The sequence below is a fragment of the Rutidosis leptorrhynchoides genome, chromosome 9, assembly GCF_046630445.1.
Source record: "Rutidosis leptorrhynchoides isolate AG116_Rl617_1_P2 chromosome 9, CSIRO_AGI_Rlap_v1, whole genome shotgun sequence".
Classification (NCBI taxonomy): domain Eukaryota; kingdom Viridiplantae; phylum Streptophyta; class Magnoliopsida; order Asterales; family Asteraceae; genus Rutidosis; species Rutidosis leptorrhynchoides.
Genome location: NC_092341.1, coordinates 7,581,505 through 7,598,684, shown reverse-complemented (window position 1 = coordinate 7,598,684; position 17,180 = coordinate 7,581,505). Strand labels below are relative to the sequence as shown.

The 17,180-nt window shown below is 30.4% G+C and overlaps 1 protein-coding gene across 3 annotated transcripts; it reads right to left on the bottom strand.

Annotated features, from left to right (window-relative positions):
* Positions 1 to 12,562: 12,562 nt before the first annotated feature.
* Positions 12,563 to 15,450, bottom strand: LOC139867076 (protein indeterminate-domain 12-like). 3 transcript variants are annotated; one of them, XM_071855402.1, is made up of 4 exons: positions 15,324 to 15,450; positions 15,099 to 15,248; positions 14,350 to 14,749; positions 12,563 to 13,607 (listed from the first exon to the last, which is right to left on the bottom strand). In XM_071855402.1, exons 2-4 carry the CDS (start codon positions 15,238 to 15,240, stop codon positions 12,680 to 12,682), a joined length of 1,470 nt encoding a protein of 489 aa, XP_071711503.1. In that variant the 5' UTR covers positions 15,241 to 15,248; positions 15,324 to 15,450; the 3' UTR covers positions 12,563 to 12,679. The 3 variants fall into 3 exon arrangements, with proteins under 3 accessions (XP_071711503.1, XP_071711504.1, XP_071711502.1); XM_071855403.1 differs by having other exon boundaries at positions 12,563 to 12,951; positions 13,039 to 13,607; positions 15,099 to 15,444; XM_071855401.1 differs by having other exon boundaries at positions 15,099 to 15,443.
* Positions 15,451 to 17,180: the final 1,730 nt, after the last annotated feature.

Genomic DNA, 17,180 nt, shown 5'->3' with positions numbered 1-17,180 from the left:
TTAAAATCTTGTTACATTTTAAGTCCCCAATTAGTTGGAATATTTAACTTCGGGTGTAAGGATAATTTGACGAGGATACTCGCACTTTATATTTATGACTGATGGACTGTTATGGACAAAAACCAGACGGACATATTAAATAATCCAGGACAAAGGACAATTAACCCATGGGCATAAAACTAAAATCAACACGTCAAACATCATGATTACGGAAGTTTAAATAAGCATAATTCTTTTATTTCATATTTAATTTCCTTTATTTTATATTTAATTGCACTTCTAATTATCGCATTTTTATTGTTATTGTATTTAATTGCACTTTTAATTATCGTACTTTTTAATTATCGCAAGTTTATTTTATCGCATTTTTATTAATCGCAATTTCATTATCGTTATTTACTTTACGCTTTAAATTAAGTCTTGTATTTATTTATTATTTTACATTTGGTTTTAACTGCGACTAAAGTTTTAAAATCGACAAACCGGTCATTAAACGGTAAAAATCCCCCTTTATAATAATAATATTACTTATATATATTTGTATTTTTATAAAAGTAAACTAATATAGCGTTAAGCTTTGTTTAAAGATTTTCCCTGTGGAACGAACCGGACTTACTAAAAACTATACTACTGTACGATTAGGTACACTGCCTATAAGTGTTGTAGCAAGGTTTAAGTATATCCATTCTATAAATAAATAAATATCTTGTGTAAAATTGTATCGTATTTAATAGTATTTCCTTGTAAAATTTAAAGCTATTTTATATACACCTCGCATAAACATCAGTGTTGTAACGTCGTCAAAGGGACGAGGGTTATGTAATGTCCAACAGTCCCGTAACAATCTAAAAACCTCATTTCTTACCCCAATTACCGACTCCGTCACTTGTGAGAACGTTTTGTTTAATAGTTGTAGCCCGATGTTCTTGTTCTCACTTTGGTGAGAAGCGAACATTACTAATCTGTAAGCATAACATGCTTCTTTATGTTGCATGTTAGCCGCTTTTTCTAAATCACGAAGTCCAATATTCGGATATATTGAGTCAAAATAATTTCTTAACCCATTGCGTAAAATAGCATTTGGGTTCCCCGCAATATATGCGTCAAAGTAAACACATCGTAACTTATGGATTTCCCAATGTGATATCCCCCATCTTTCGAACGAAAGCCTTTTATAAACCAAGGCATTCTTGGAACGTTCTTCGAATGTCTTACAAACTGATCTCGCCTTAAATAGTTGTGCCGAAGAATTCTGACCGACTCTAGACAAGATTTCATCAATCATGTCTCCGGGTAGGTCTCTTAAAATATTGGGTTGTCTATCCATTTTGTGTTTTTATACTGTAAAATAGACAAGAGTTAGATTCATAAAAAAAAATACTTATTAATACAAGCAATTTTTACATATATCATAAAGCATAAGCACACTATATTACATATATTACACCACACGAATACAACTATCTTATTCCGACTCGCTTTTCATTTCTTCTTCGGTTTTGATTCGTTTTGCCAAGTTTCTAGGGATATATGATGTTCCCCTAATACGAGCCGTCGTTTTCCACATTGGTTTAGAAAAACCTGGTGGTATAGAGGTTCCCGGGTCATTGTTACAACTTAAGGACTTCAGGGGTTGACGATACATATAAAGTTCATCGGGGTTGAAATTAGATTTCTCTATTTTTATGCCCTTTCCCTTATTATCGGGGTAATTTCTATAACATCATCGGAATTCTCGTCGGAATCCGATTCATCGGAGAATTGGTAATCCTCCCAATATTTTGCTTCCTTGGCGGAAACACCATTGACCATAATTAACCTTGGTCGGTTGGTTGAGGATTTTCTTTTACTTAACCGTTTTATTATTTCCCCCACCGGTTCTATTTCTTCATCCGGTTCCGATTCTTCTTCCGGTTCCGATTCTTCTTCCGGTTCCGATTCTTCTTCCGGTTCCTCTTCGGGAACTTGTGAATCAGTCCACGAATCATTTCAATTTACATTTGACTTCATTATTATTAGGTGAGTCAATGGGACTTGTTCTAGAGGTAGACATCTATCACATAATATCAAACGCGTTAAGAGATTAATATATCACATAATATTCACATGTTAAAAATATATAGTTTCCAACAAAATTTGTTAAGCAATCATTTTTCAAGTAAACACGGTCGAAGTCCAGACTCACTAATGCATCCTAATAAACTCGATAAGACACACTAATGCAAAATTCTGGTTCTCTAAGACCAACGCTCGGATACCAACTGAAATGTCCCGTTCTTATTGATTAAAAACGTACCATATTAATTGATTTCGTTGCGAGGTTTTGACCTCTATATGAGATGTTTTTCAAAGACTGCATTCATTTTAAAACAAACCATAACCTTTATTTCATCAATAAAGGTTTAAAAAGCTTTACGTAGATTATCAAATAATGATAATCTAAAATATCCTGTTTACACACGACCATTACATAATGGTTTACAATACAAATATGTTACAACAAAATAAGTTTCTTGAATGCAGTTTTTACACAATATCATACAAGCATGGACTCCAAATCTCGTCCTTATTTAAGTATGCGACAGCGGAAGCTCTTAATAATCACCTGAGAATAAACATGCTTAAAACGTCAACAAAAATGTTGGTGAGTTATAGGTTTAACCTATATATATCAAATCATAATAATAGACCACAAGATTTCATATTTCAATACACATCCCATACATAGAGATAAAAATCATTCATATGGTGAACACCTGGTAACCGACATTAACAAGATGCATATATAAGAATATCCCCATCATTCCGGGACACCCTTCGGATATGATATAAATTTCGAAGTACTAAAGCATCCGGTACTTTGGATGGGGTTTGTTAGGCCCAATAGATCTATCTTTAGGATTCGCGTCAATTAGGGTGTCTGTTCCCTAATTCTTAGATTACCAGACTTAATAAAAAGGGGCATATTCGATTTTGATAATTCAACCATAGAATGTAGTTTCACGTACTTGTGTCTATTTTGTAAATCATTTATAAAACCTGCATGTATTCTCATCCCAAAAATATTAGATTTTAAAAGTGGGACTATAACTCACTTTCACAGATTTTTACTTCGTTGAGAAGTAAGACTTGGCCACTGGTTGATTCACGAACCTATAACAATATATACATATATATCAAAGTATGTTCAAAATATATTTACAACACTTTTAATATATTTTGATGTTTTAAGTTTATTAAGTCAGCTGTCCTCGTTAGTAACCTACAATTAGTTGTCCACAGTTAGATGTACAGAAATAAATCGATAAATATTATCTTGAATCAATCCATGACCCAGTGTATACGTATCTCAGTATTGATCACAACTCAAACTATATATATTTTGGAATCAACCTCAACCCTGTATAGCTAACTCCAGCATTCACATATAGAGTGTCTATGGTTGTTCTGAAATATATATAGATGTGTCGACATGATAGGTCGAAACATTGTATACGTGTCTATGGTATCTCAAGATTACATAATATACAATACAAGTTGATTAATTTATGGTTGGAATAGATTTGTTACCAATTTTCACGTAGCTAAAATGAGAAAAATTATCCAATCTTGTTTTACCCATAACTTCTTCATTTTAAATCCGTTTTGAGTGAATCAAATTGCTATGGTTTCATATTGAACTCTATTTTATGAATCTAAATAGAAAAAGTATAGGTTTATAGTCGGAAAAATAAGTTACAAGTCATTTTTGTAAAGGTAGTCATTTCAGTCGAAAGAACGACGTCTAGATGACCATTTTAGAAAACATACTTCCACTTTGAGTTTAACCATAATTTTTGGATATAGTTTCATGTTCATAATAAAAATCATTTTCCCATAATAACAACTTTTAAATCAAAGTTTATCATAGTTTTTAATTAACTAACCCAAAATAGCCCGCGGTGTTACTACGACGGCGTAAATCCGGTTTTACGGTGTTTTTCTTGTTTCCAGGTTTTAAATCATTAAGTTAGCATATCATATAGATATAGAACATGTGTTTAGTTGATTTTAAAAGTCAAGTTAGAAGGATTAACTTTTATTTGCGAACAAGTTTAGAATTAACTAAACTATGTTCTAGTGATTACAAGTTTAAACCTTCGAATAAGATAGCTTTATATGTATGAATTGAATGATGTTATGAACATCATTACTACCTTAAGTTCCTTGGATAAACCTACTGGAAAAGAAAAAAATAGATCTAGCTTCAACGGATCCTTGGATGGCTCGAAGTTCTTGAAGCAGAATCATGACACGAAAACAAGTTCAAGTAAGATCATCACTTGAAATAAGATTGTTATAGTTATAGAAATTGAACCAAAGTTTGAATATGATTATTACCTTGTATTAGAATGATAACCTACTGTAAGAAACAAAGATTTCTTGAGGTTGGATGATCACCTTACAAGATTGGAAGTGAGCTAGCAAACTTGAAAATATTCTTGATTTTATGTAACTAGAACTTGTAGAATATATGAAGAACACTTAGAACTTGAAGATAGAACTTGAGAGAGATCAATTAGATGAAGAAAATTGAAGAATGAAAGTGTTTATAGGTGTTTTTGGTCGTTGGTGTATGGATTAGATATAAAGGATATGTAATTTTATTTTCATGTAAATAAGTCATGAATGATTACTCATATTTTTGTAATTTATGAGATATTTCATGCTAGTTGCCAAATGATGGATCCCACATGTATTAGGTGACTCACATGGGCTGCTAAGAGCTGATCATTGGAGTGTATATATGTAACGACCCGGATTTTTCCGATCGTTTTACACTTATAAGATTAATATTTACATAAATTAAACCTTACCAACATGATAAGCAATCCAAATTGTTGAGACTTATGTTTTTGAAAAGAGTTTTACACAACGTTTGACCGTCTAGTTTGACCGATGATATCACGAACTATATAACATATGATAATTATACGTTTGTGTATATATAGGTATATATACATATTTAACATGATTTATGGATGTTTTAATATCTCATTTTGTATTAATAACAATAAGTTATAAGTATATTTTGAAACTACTAACTTAAGTTTTCAAAACGATAACCATACGTAACGTTATTTGACATAAATACTTATAACATATAATGTTTATACATATATCGTATATGTAATGTATTTAATCACTTTTAAGGACTTAAATACATAAAAAAATATAAGTATATTCACAAAAGATAGCTATATTTGAATTCTCATTCCATTTTTCACAAGATTTCTATACGTATATCTAGAGTATATGTACTCGTATCATACCTAGCTTCTATACGTATTTACTATTGGTATATACACATCAAATCACCACCAACCAGCCCTTGTTCATGCCTTATGTATAAGGTAACTACTTTTGTTATCTAGTATGACAATTTCACATGATTAAAAGATTTTTTCACAAAATTACAAACTTATACACCTTTTACACCACCATTTATACTCCATTCCATTTTCATTTTACTACACATTTCCTTTAACTAAAACACACTCTTTTAAGAAAGAAAAAAATCCCTTAAACACTCCAGCAAATTTTCATCATGAACTAGCTTCAAAAACAACATTTAAACATCATAAGAAAATCCTTTCAAGAACACTTCAAAAATTCTTCCAACTATACAAGTTTACTTCCAATCTTTCATCCAATTTCATCACCCTTTTAGTTCTAGGTTTTCACTCCTCTTTTACAGCAATCTTGTCCAAGTAACTTGAGGTAGTAACTTTGTTCATAACCTTATTCGATTCATATATATATAGCTATCTTATTTTGTGGTATAAAATTTTAACAACAAGAACATAGTTTGAATGTTTTCAAACTTGTTTGCAAACTAAATAGATCCTTCTAACTTAACTTTTAAAATACTTCAAGACCTGTAATATAACATAAATATATGCTAATTTAACAAGGTATAACTTGGTTTTTCAAAGAACACCTTAAAAACTGTTTTTACGACGTCGGAGTGCAACCGGGGGCTGTTTTGGGTTGGATAATTAAAAACTATTTTGAACCTTGAATTGGAGGTTTATTTTCTGGAAAAATGATATTTCTTATGAATATGTTAATACATAAAAATTTCATGATTTAATTCAAAGTATAAGTATTTTTAGAAAAATAATCATTTAAGGTTGTTTACATAATGGAAAATGATTAACTTCATAAGTTTCACCAAAGTTTGACCTTTGACCTGTGATTTCGAATACAAACTAAGGTATTTACATTTCATATTCTTAAAGAGGGACTCGAACCAAGGAAGTGGCAAGTTGAACCAACGAAAACGGAGTTGTAACGAAGAAACTATGACCAAAACAAAATCGGATATCCAAGACTAGTTTAGCCACGAAAATAATTGGAGAAAAATTAAATAAATCACATCTTTCTAAAATAACATGATATTTTATATATATGTACTCATAATTTAATTTTATATGGTTCAGGATCACCCGTAAACAATACGAGAAGATTAATCATAAGATCCCATGATTGTACGCAACACGTCATTTGACAACACCGGTACTTTATGTACGCAACACGTCATTTGACAACACCGGTACCGTGGGTCAAGATTAATCTCGACCAATACATATACGATGGGGGTTTTATTGATTTCATTGGGGGTTTATTAAACACCTAAAAATGAACCATTAAAATTGAATTACTAACATCGGACTGCTAACTACGGACTAAGGAATTATTAAAAGTATTAAAAGTATTATAAGTATATATATATGTGACGATTGTTTTAAAAAGAAAAAGTATTGATATATTATATATGGATAGGTTCGTGATATCAATCGGAGACCAAGTCGAAATTACATATCTTCAAGACAAAAGTGAGTATATAGTCCCACTTTTAAACTCTAAATATTTCGGGATGAGAATACATGTATTTTATGTTTTACGTTATGGACACAAGTAACTGAAAAATATATTCTACGTTGAGTTGTACCACTGGCATACTTCCCTGTAGCTTGGTAACTGTTATTTACAGCGGTATTGTAAACGCGAATCCTGTTGATAGATCTATCGGGCCTGACAACCCCAACCGGACTGGACGACCAGTATTCAACGGTTGCACAGTACTTCGTTTCGTGACTACACTTGGTACGGTGTAGTAAGATTTCATAATAAAGGGAATATGCGACGTGATTAAATGTTAAGTATGGTTACCAAGTGCTCAACCACTTAGAATATTTTTATTAAAATGTTTATATATGAAATCTTGTGTTCCATTGTTATAACGCTGCTAGCATCAAACCTATATATCTCACCAACTTTATGTTGACGTTTTAAAGCATGTTATTCTCAGGTATGAATTAAGTCTTCCGCTGTGCATTAGCTCATGTTAAGGATACTACTTGGGACCTTTTAAGCCATGATACAAAGACGTTGCATTCGAGTCATTGGAGTTCAATAGAGAATATTAATAAGTAAATGACAGATTAGGTCATTTGGATATTATGAAATGTTAGACGAAAATGTCAAATATTGATGTAATGATAGTTTGCCTTTTAAGAATAAATGCAACGTTTGTAAAATGTATCATATAGAGGTCATGTACCTCGCAATGTTATCATATGTTATTGTATTCATCCCTATGGATTGGGTCGGGTCGTCTCAATATACCAATAGTACATACATCTAAAAACTGTGTATTGTACGAGTACGAATACGGGTGCATACGAGTAGAATTGTTGATGAAACTGAACGAGGATGTAATTGTAAGCATTTTTGTTAAGTAGAAGTATTTTGATAAGTGTCTTGAAGTCTTTCAAAAGTGTATGAATACATATTAAAACACTACATGTATATACATTTTAACTGAGTCGTTAAGTCATCGTTAGTCGTTACATGTAAGTGTTGTTTTGAAACCTTTAGGTTAACGATCTTGTTAAATGTTGTTAACCCAATGTTTATAATATCAAATGAGATTTTAAATTATTATATTATCATGATATTATCATGTATGAATATCATTAAATGTCTTTACAACGATAATCGTAACATATATGTCTCGTTTAAAAATCATTAAGTTAGTAGTCTTGTTTTTACATATGTAGTTCATTGTTAATATACTTAATGATATGTTTACTTATTATAGTATCATGTTAACTATATATATATATCCATATATATGTCATCATATAGTTTTTACAAGTTTTAACGTTCGTGAATCACCGGTCAACTTGGGTGGTCAATTGTCTATATGAAACATATTTCAATTAATCAAGTCTTAACAAGTTTGATTGCTTAACATGTTGGAAACATTTAATCATGTAAATATCAATCTCAATTAATATATATAAACATGGAAAAGTTCGGGTCACTACATCGTACGCTGAGAAAACTTGAATTCTTCGATTCGTGACTCGTACCTTTGTCAAAATATAGACTTAAATTATCAATAAACTATATTACTCAAAGTGTATCTTGAACGTTCGAGTGTTTTGGTCATTTGCTTCTTTAAAACATCGTCTCGCTATTTGTTAATATATATATAATATCAAATCGTTTTATAACCAAGTTAATATTATATTTTATCACTTTGTAAAAAAAATATATATACAAATTACGTTATTTAAACAAAAACATTTTAACAATCAATTCCTATTATATCTAAAAACGTTTTCGCACGTTTGAAACTAGATCACTCAGTTATTATGAAATTTAATTCTCCACTAACTTTTATCTAACACTTTACCATTTATTCCGAATACCGTTAAAAAGGAACGATTTTTCAAATCAATGTGAACCTCACAACAGAGACCTGTAACAATATCATAATCTATAAGTGACTCGATAAATATCTTTCAATTCAATCATTTGGCATTATCTTTTAACTCCGTAGTTAAATATATCAAATAGATATTTAAACCAATAGGTTTAATGTACGGTATCATACAATTAATACATTGTTACGCTTTCAAGTTATAGTATACACATATCTATTTACACATAACTGTTTGCGAACCGTCAAGAACAGTCGAAGGGTATTTGAATAGTTTAAAATTTTGAGATTTAACTTTACAGACTTTGCTTATCGTATCAAAATCATATAAAGATTAAGTTTAAATTTGGTCAAAAATTTCCCGGTCGTCACATAAACAGTTAATTAATCCCACACCCCTGTTATTATTGCACTCTAGTCAAATGTTTACATTTGATAAATATTTTGTTGATCACTATAGTGAAAACCAAGCCCCATTTACCTCTTATATACTAAAGGAGGTGCCAACATTGTTTGGGTCTCATTTAGTTTTTCAAACGACAAAAACCCAATTACAAAAACTACTCCTCAACTATAGTCTAATATGCACTTTTTTCTGGGGTATGAAAAGTAAAATTATTAATATATTAAAAACCCTAAACAAACTCCACCCAAATTTTTAACGGGCCGTATCTTCCCGCTTGACGCGCGTTAAATTTTTCCGACGCCACCGTTCAACTCGAAATAATTTTACGAACAAAAAGTAACTAGCTGCGTTCGAAACGGGCACCTTCTAAAAAACGCTAAACACGCCGACATCTAAAACGGGGCTTAACAAACGGTCCGTTTTTTGCTTCTGTAAATACATAACGTTACGTTAATTATGAGTACACAACCCGAAAGGCCCCGCCGCAACGCGCGGGCCGATCCGAATCTCGTTATTACTATAATTCAAATGAAAAATTCTTATGAAGTGATACTAACAAGCGAGAGACACATTCGCCAACAAAACAGACAACAAATTATAAATAACGTCAAAAAATGCATTTTAAAAGAAGAATGCGAAATTACCAAATTAGAAAAACAGTACATTAACTTGAGATTTTTTCAAAACTAGTTGTGGAGCCCTCACTTTGCGCCCGGGGCTCCGTTTTGAATGCGAGTTAAAAAAAAATCTTGATCTATTTTTTAAAAAAGAATTTTTTTCGACATCTAACATTGAAGGGTTGTTCTTTTTGTGAAAGTTGCTTCTTTTAGCGTTCGGGTTTTATTTAAAAAAAAAAAAGTTAGTTGATCTATTTTGTAAAAAAGAAAGTTTTTGGACATCTTTTGGTAGCATTGAAGGGTTGTTCCTTTTACGAAAGTTGCGTCTTTTATGGTTGGAGAAAAAAAAATTAGCACAGTAGTGGCCTATGTGAGTCCTACTGTTTGAGCGCAGTGTACAAGTCGGTAAAGCGTGGTGGGTGTTATTATTTAGTATTTTTGGTGTTAGTGATGAGATTAATAATAATTTAGAATTTATGTATAAAGTGGGGGTTCGATTTCTATTTTAATAAAAGTAAAGGGGTTAAGTTTGTGGGGTTCGATTTGTATTTTAATAAAAGTAAAGGGGTTAAGTTTGTGAAAATTTAAAAAAGGAATAGTATAAAGTGGGGGTTCGATTTGTATTTTAATAAAAATAAAAGGGTTAAGTTTGCGGAAATTGAAAAAGCGAATAGTACTATTCATAAGATTTTGTCTAGTTATATTGGTAACTAGTAAAAAGGTCTGCCACTTCGTTGGCCAAAACACGAACCGAAAAAAAAAAAAAAAAACTGTTCATCGGCTCATGTTACTGTTCATCAACTCGGTGGCTCTGGTTACTGTTCATTGATGTTGGCTGATATACTTATCGTAAATGATATATATATATATATATATATATATATATATATATATATATATATATATATATATATATATATATGAATATGATAATGATAATGATAACGATAATAACATAACATACAGAGTAATAATATTGCAAAAATAAACAATGGTTCATATATAAAATTTGCTTTCTAGGGACAACTAGGATCACTTTCCATATTTACTTTTTGGCTTTTCTATTTTTTCAAAATAAAAGTTTTTACTCCCACTACTTTATTACAGATCATAGCCTAATCATACCTTCATCAATCTTTAAAGTATGAATTTAATATCTTATAAAAGTTATGGTGCTTGATGTTAAATTTTTTTAATTTTTAAAAAATTTATGATTAATGAACGCTAGTAATTATTTAAAAAAGTAAAATCAAAAACTATGTTTACGTGCACCACATTTTGCCAATTTTTATAGGTAATGCATTTAGTTTTTATTGACAGTTGTGTAACTTGATATAAAAGTAAAATCAAAAACTATGTTTACGTGCACCACATTTCTAAAGCTAGTAATTGACAGTTGTGTAACTTGATATATATTGCATACACATCTGTTAATATTCCCGGAAATAGTACAAATTATTAGTCCTACTAAGAAAATGTGAAACAAACCTAAATTAGTGTTATCAAATCCAAAAATTATACTCTATTTTTTTTAAAGGGAAGAAGAACTTTATTTAATTAATATTAATTAAAGAAGAATATACATGATACAACTATTGGTATCGTTGTACACTACGAGCCAACGTAAACACACAAACAAGCAACACTAAAAAACAAACTTGAAAACAAGCTGGAAAAGGTTGAGAAACGAATTTAGCCCCCAAGCCTTGAACTTATATGAGAAATCAAGCAGCTCAAGAGATTATTATTATACAGTAATATAGCATTCTTTTATCCACTACTTTCTCCGAGCACCCTCGAGTTTAGCCAATTCCCATTAAAGGCATAAAGGCAGCATCTCGGATGGGGTGGAGTGCATCTTTTATCTTAACCACGAGAGCTTGAGAGAGACCAAGTTTAGCCAATGCACGTTCGACTAGATAAGTTATCGTCCAAGGATAAGCCAAGCCATCGATGCCATTATACTCTAAATTGATCATATCGGATATATGTTGTACAACTAGCTATTATGCATTTTGAATTCATAGTTAGTTATAAAACGATTACATATTTGATTTATTTGCATAAGTATCTTTGATTATGCTACTTTGTTTTCCATATTTCTTGTAACTATTGCTCTATCCGAGAGTAGATGAATAACTCGCACACCCCTCGAGTGGAAGAATGTATCTCTACATTTTACTTCTTCTTACTTCTCATAAGTATAATTAAATATTATTGTGGTACGTCTATAATTCTATATATATCTTATTTTCTAATTTATCAAGCAAAACAACTTAATTTTCCTACAAATCACATACGCAAAAGCAAAAATAACCTATGAAGCTAATAATGCAATAGCATATTTATATATATAAAAAAAAAAAATACTTTAAGTTTTAAACAATGCAAAAATCAGTCCTACACTCCTACAACACCACGTTTTTCTGAAAATATATCTTAAACACATACCTAAGTATTTTATGTTTATCGGTTCATATAATATGACATTTGTCACGAATATAGTTAATTTTCTAAGTATAATTGCAGGAATCTTTCCTGGGAATTTAAGAATCCAACGCCAAGATACGTGCAAATGTTTCAATCTATGTTCATATTTAATCCAAAAACACATCAGAATCTGAACAAAACCGAACATTAAACCTAGCTACTTAATAAAATATATAATTAGGTCACTGTAATGAGATATGATTTACCATATATATAAAATATATAAATAATTTCCATAGCATCACATGTTTGAAGTTACAAGAAGAATATATATGGACCATTGGGAGCTCAAAAGTATACAAAATGAGCATAACTTTCACATTACCTATAGAAACAACAAAGTTGTAATTGATTAATTAATTAAAATAAACAACACTAGCTTAGTCTAATTAATTAATTAATTGTGCTACCTTTCATGCCTTGGTTTAATGAAGGAGCTTTTAGCCCTAAGAAATCTCTTGTCATTCCTTCATTGCCCATAACACCAGTACTTCCAATATTACCATTTTTGTTATCCTGCATCATAATATGATGATGAGGTTCAGATGATGATGTGGGATGAGTATCATCAAGATTTCCATGATCATAATCATTTTCATATTCTTTCTTTGCATCCAAGATTTGACTAAATGCATCTTCAAAAGTTGACACATCAGCAAAACCATCTGAATTCATCATCATCATATTAGTACTAGTCATGTTCATATTCATATTGATTGGATGATGAAAAGCAGGTGATAATGAGGGTCCACCTGCACATGCACCACCAACACCACCATCTTTATTTCCAAAAGAAGCCATGGATATCATCTCATGATGGTTATCAAAAAATGAGGAAAATAGATTCACACTACTGCTTGAACCATTTGTACTAGCACTATTTTGATTGTTTTGATATTGTTGGTGAAGATGTTGGGGTCTACTTGATGATGTTGTACACTGTGCTTGTATGCTTGTACCACCTCTGCTTAAATGACTTGTACCCATCTGAGCTGCTTTTTGCAGCAATGCAGTAGCTGACATGTAAGCAGATGGTGCTGCTGGATGGTAGGCTATCAGTGTTGGCCCACTTGTACTAGTACTAGTAGGGCTACAATCTTGATCTTGGGATTGGGTTTGTAGCCATGATGGAAATAGGTGATGATGTTGTTCCTTTTTCAAAAAGGAAGTAGCTTGATGAAGTGGGTCAAGTAAATGGGTATGATCATTGAAATGGGTCGGTATTTGACCCGGATTTAATGGGTCAATTCCAGTAATGGCTCGTGCACTCTCTTCTGCAAGTGCATCACAAAAAGCTCTGTGTGTGATGAAACTATCCCTCCTGCTCTTGGTATCCATTTTCAAGATTGACATTATTATAATTATAATTATATAATAATATTAAAAAAAAAATATTAAGAATATCCATGAAATAAGAACACTCCAAACACAAAAAAACAAAAACTTTCCACAATAAAGATAGAAACCCATCTCGATACACATTCTTAATCCAAAAACACAGACACCCACATGATAAAGTTGGGTTTTTGTTGGAAAAATGTACTTTTGAATCAGAGAAAAAAATGAACAGTTAATAGAAATTGTCATAAAATATGTAAAGAGACTTCATATAATATGGGGTTTTTCGTGTGTTCAAATATTTGTTATACACATTCAAAACTCACAAAGCACATTGATCCAACATTCCATTCTAGCTATGTCTTTTTGCTAGAATTTGTAAGGTTATTTATGAAGTGTTTGAACAAGTTTACTCTATAATTATTTTATTTAAATTCTAAAAAATCTATAAGTTCATTTCTAGCTAATGAACCAATCACCCCTTCCCCTAATGTTTATTTAAAAAAAAAAAACAGCAGATTTGTAATCTAGCTAGTAAATCATTTTATATAGATCACCATATAGACACCAGCAAACATTTCATTTCATCAAAATTTATGATGTGTCAAGTTATTATGAGAATGTAATAAACATGGCTCACACTTAATAAAATCAGAAAATCAACAATAGTCTATTTCAGGGTATTAAATACTTGAAGGAGGACAATAAATGAAGGAATTTTATACCTTGAAAAAAGGGTACCACAGTCACATTTGTACTCTCTTGTGCCACAAGTTTTGTAATGAGCTTTCCAATCAGATTGAACTGCATATCTCTTTGAACATTTATCACATTTCCACTTTTTTTCACCATGTTTTCTGCTAAAATGTTTTTTGATACCTGTTAAATCACCTAATGCCCTTGATGGGTCATGGTGTACACAGTTCACTTCAGGACACACATACACTTTTTTCCTTACTATTTCATTCTTGTTTCTTTGCTTCAACTTCCATGGTAGATTGTGTCCTCTTCTATGAAGTTGTAGATTTTGATCTCTTTGAAAACCTTTGTTGCATATTTCACACACAAATCTATTTGTTGCCATTAATGTTGTGGGTGACAAAGATATCACTTCTGCTTCTGGATCTAAAACATATAATAACACAAACATTAACTTAGTCCCTATAAACTCAACATCAAACAATACTAAAAAAATTTACTATTTTTATTTAATTTGAAATTTTGTTATTTAAAAGAATTGTATTACCCAAAAATATCATAGGTACTAGTTTGTCACTGTTTCTGATAAAACCTTTTGAAAAAGAAAAAATACAGAAAAATTACCATTCTGGACATAGGTCAACTGTTCATTATTTGTTGACTGTTTAGAATCTTGATTTTTTTTTTTTTCATTTCAAATCAATGAAATTTTTTATACCCATTATTACTTGATGAAAATGGTGAGAACCCAAGAAAAAAAGTAGAGATTTTGAACCTGGGTTGCCTGGAAGATTTCTCTTTTTCTTGAGTGAAGGTTGACTTTGACTTGGAGGTGGATGCGCATAGTAATTTGCATGAACCTCAGCTGACGGAGAATTTGTATTATCTACCAAAATCAGCTTCTGTTGTTTCATCATCTTCTTATCTTATATAATATTTAATAAATTAGTCAAGATATGTTTGTGTGTGATGATATTTATAGTAGATATTAGAAGTGTACCTAGAGAAATGATATAAGGCTGTGTTGCATCATTATAAAAAGGTAAAGAGAAGACAAAATAGGAATTAAAACTTAGAAAGAAGCTAAAGAAGAACAAAAGTTTTTGTTTGAACCCTATAGTTGAATAGAAATCTCCAACTGTTTTTTTCTATTACTTTTTTTTTTTTTTTTAATTTGGCATCAACCAAAGAGACAATGTTTGGTTTTTGAGGAAGATACTTAAGAAGACACTATATATAAGAAGTTAAGAACTACAAGTAGAATATTATAAGTTGTTGTTTTTTGATCAAGTTCATATACAAAAACACACAGTAAAGTGTGTTTCTTGAATGAAAAAGAGATAATAGGATTGAATCTAAAAAAGATGAGAGAGAATGGAGTTGAGGTTAGGGTTGATGTATGACTTATTTAGGGTACTGCTGCTTTCTGTCTTTTTCTTTAGCTCTTCTGTTTCCCAATCTCTATCTTTAGCTTATCTTTTTTTACTACTGTATATTTTTTCCATATTACTGTAGTAAATTACCCCGTATCTCTTTTCTGAATTCTATATTTTGCATAAAAGAGTAAAAGGTTAAGGGTATTCATCGGTTTGATTTTGATTTTCCTCTCTTTTAAAATCGAAAACTGAAATTTAAATTCGGTTCGACTTCGATTAAAACTAAATTCAACTTCCAAATCGACTTTTTTACTTTTTCCTTAATTAAAATATTAACCTTTTAAAATATTATTCGAAACTAATATACATAATTGATCATTTACACAAATTAATAAAACAAAATAAGATTATTGAATATTATAATAAATTATCATAATCATAACACAATATTTATTATATCAAATAAATAAATAAATAAAATCAATAACAAAGAAAAACACTAAAACTATCTCTATTTTAGTAGTTGCTATCTTAGTAATCATATTGTATATTTAATTATGTATATCTTTACTATTTCTATCTCTATCTTAGTAGTTACGGAGTAGTATATTCTATACTTTACCAATAAAAAATGTTGTAAAAGAAGTTTTGCATAAATTTTATTGATTCAACGTACATAAATATATATTGATTTGAACAGAAAAGTCAACTTGAAATGGTTCAGTTTCAATAATGTAGAGTGAAAGAAATTAAAGAATATATACTCAAATTAAGATATATACTCAAATCATATATTGTATATGTATACGATAATATTAATAACCCATAATATATATTTTTAAATTTGTATAAAATGAATTCGGCTTGATATTCTGTGTTCGGTTAACCAAATTTCGGAAATTTCAAAACCGAAAACTGAACTGAAATATCAAATTCAAATTCAATTTTCGGTTTTGCTCGATCCAAAAATCATACAACAGATCGATATATTTTTTTCAATTTAGTTTCGATTCGGTATTTAGTTTAAATAGTTTGAAACTAAATACTGAACACCATTACATTACATTGTTCATAACTATATTTCTTTGTCTTTCAAACGAGTTGATCATACTATAACACATTCAAATCGTAGTTGCACACTCAGTATCAACAAAGGAAACCTCATTCATCAAATTTTGACTTGAATTCAATGACGAGAGCTATCTAATTGACACATTAATGTCACATTAGAAATAAGATATTCTATAAAATATCAAATTAAAGCGATATTATTTCTATTTAACTTAAATTTTGTCTATTCTATAAAAAAAAATTGTGTTTGGAATAGATAAAATGATTTTGTATGAAACGTGGTGAAATATTATGTTAAAAGAGACTAAAGTAAAGAAAAGAACGAAAATTGGATGAAGTAAGGATGAGGAATGAAGTAAAATTGAAGACGATTAAATTAAACAACCATCGTCTGTTCTACATATGTCAGC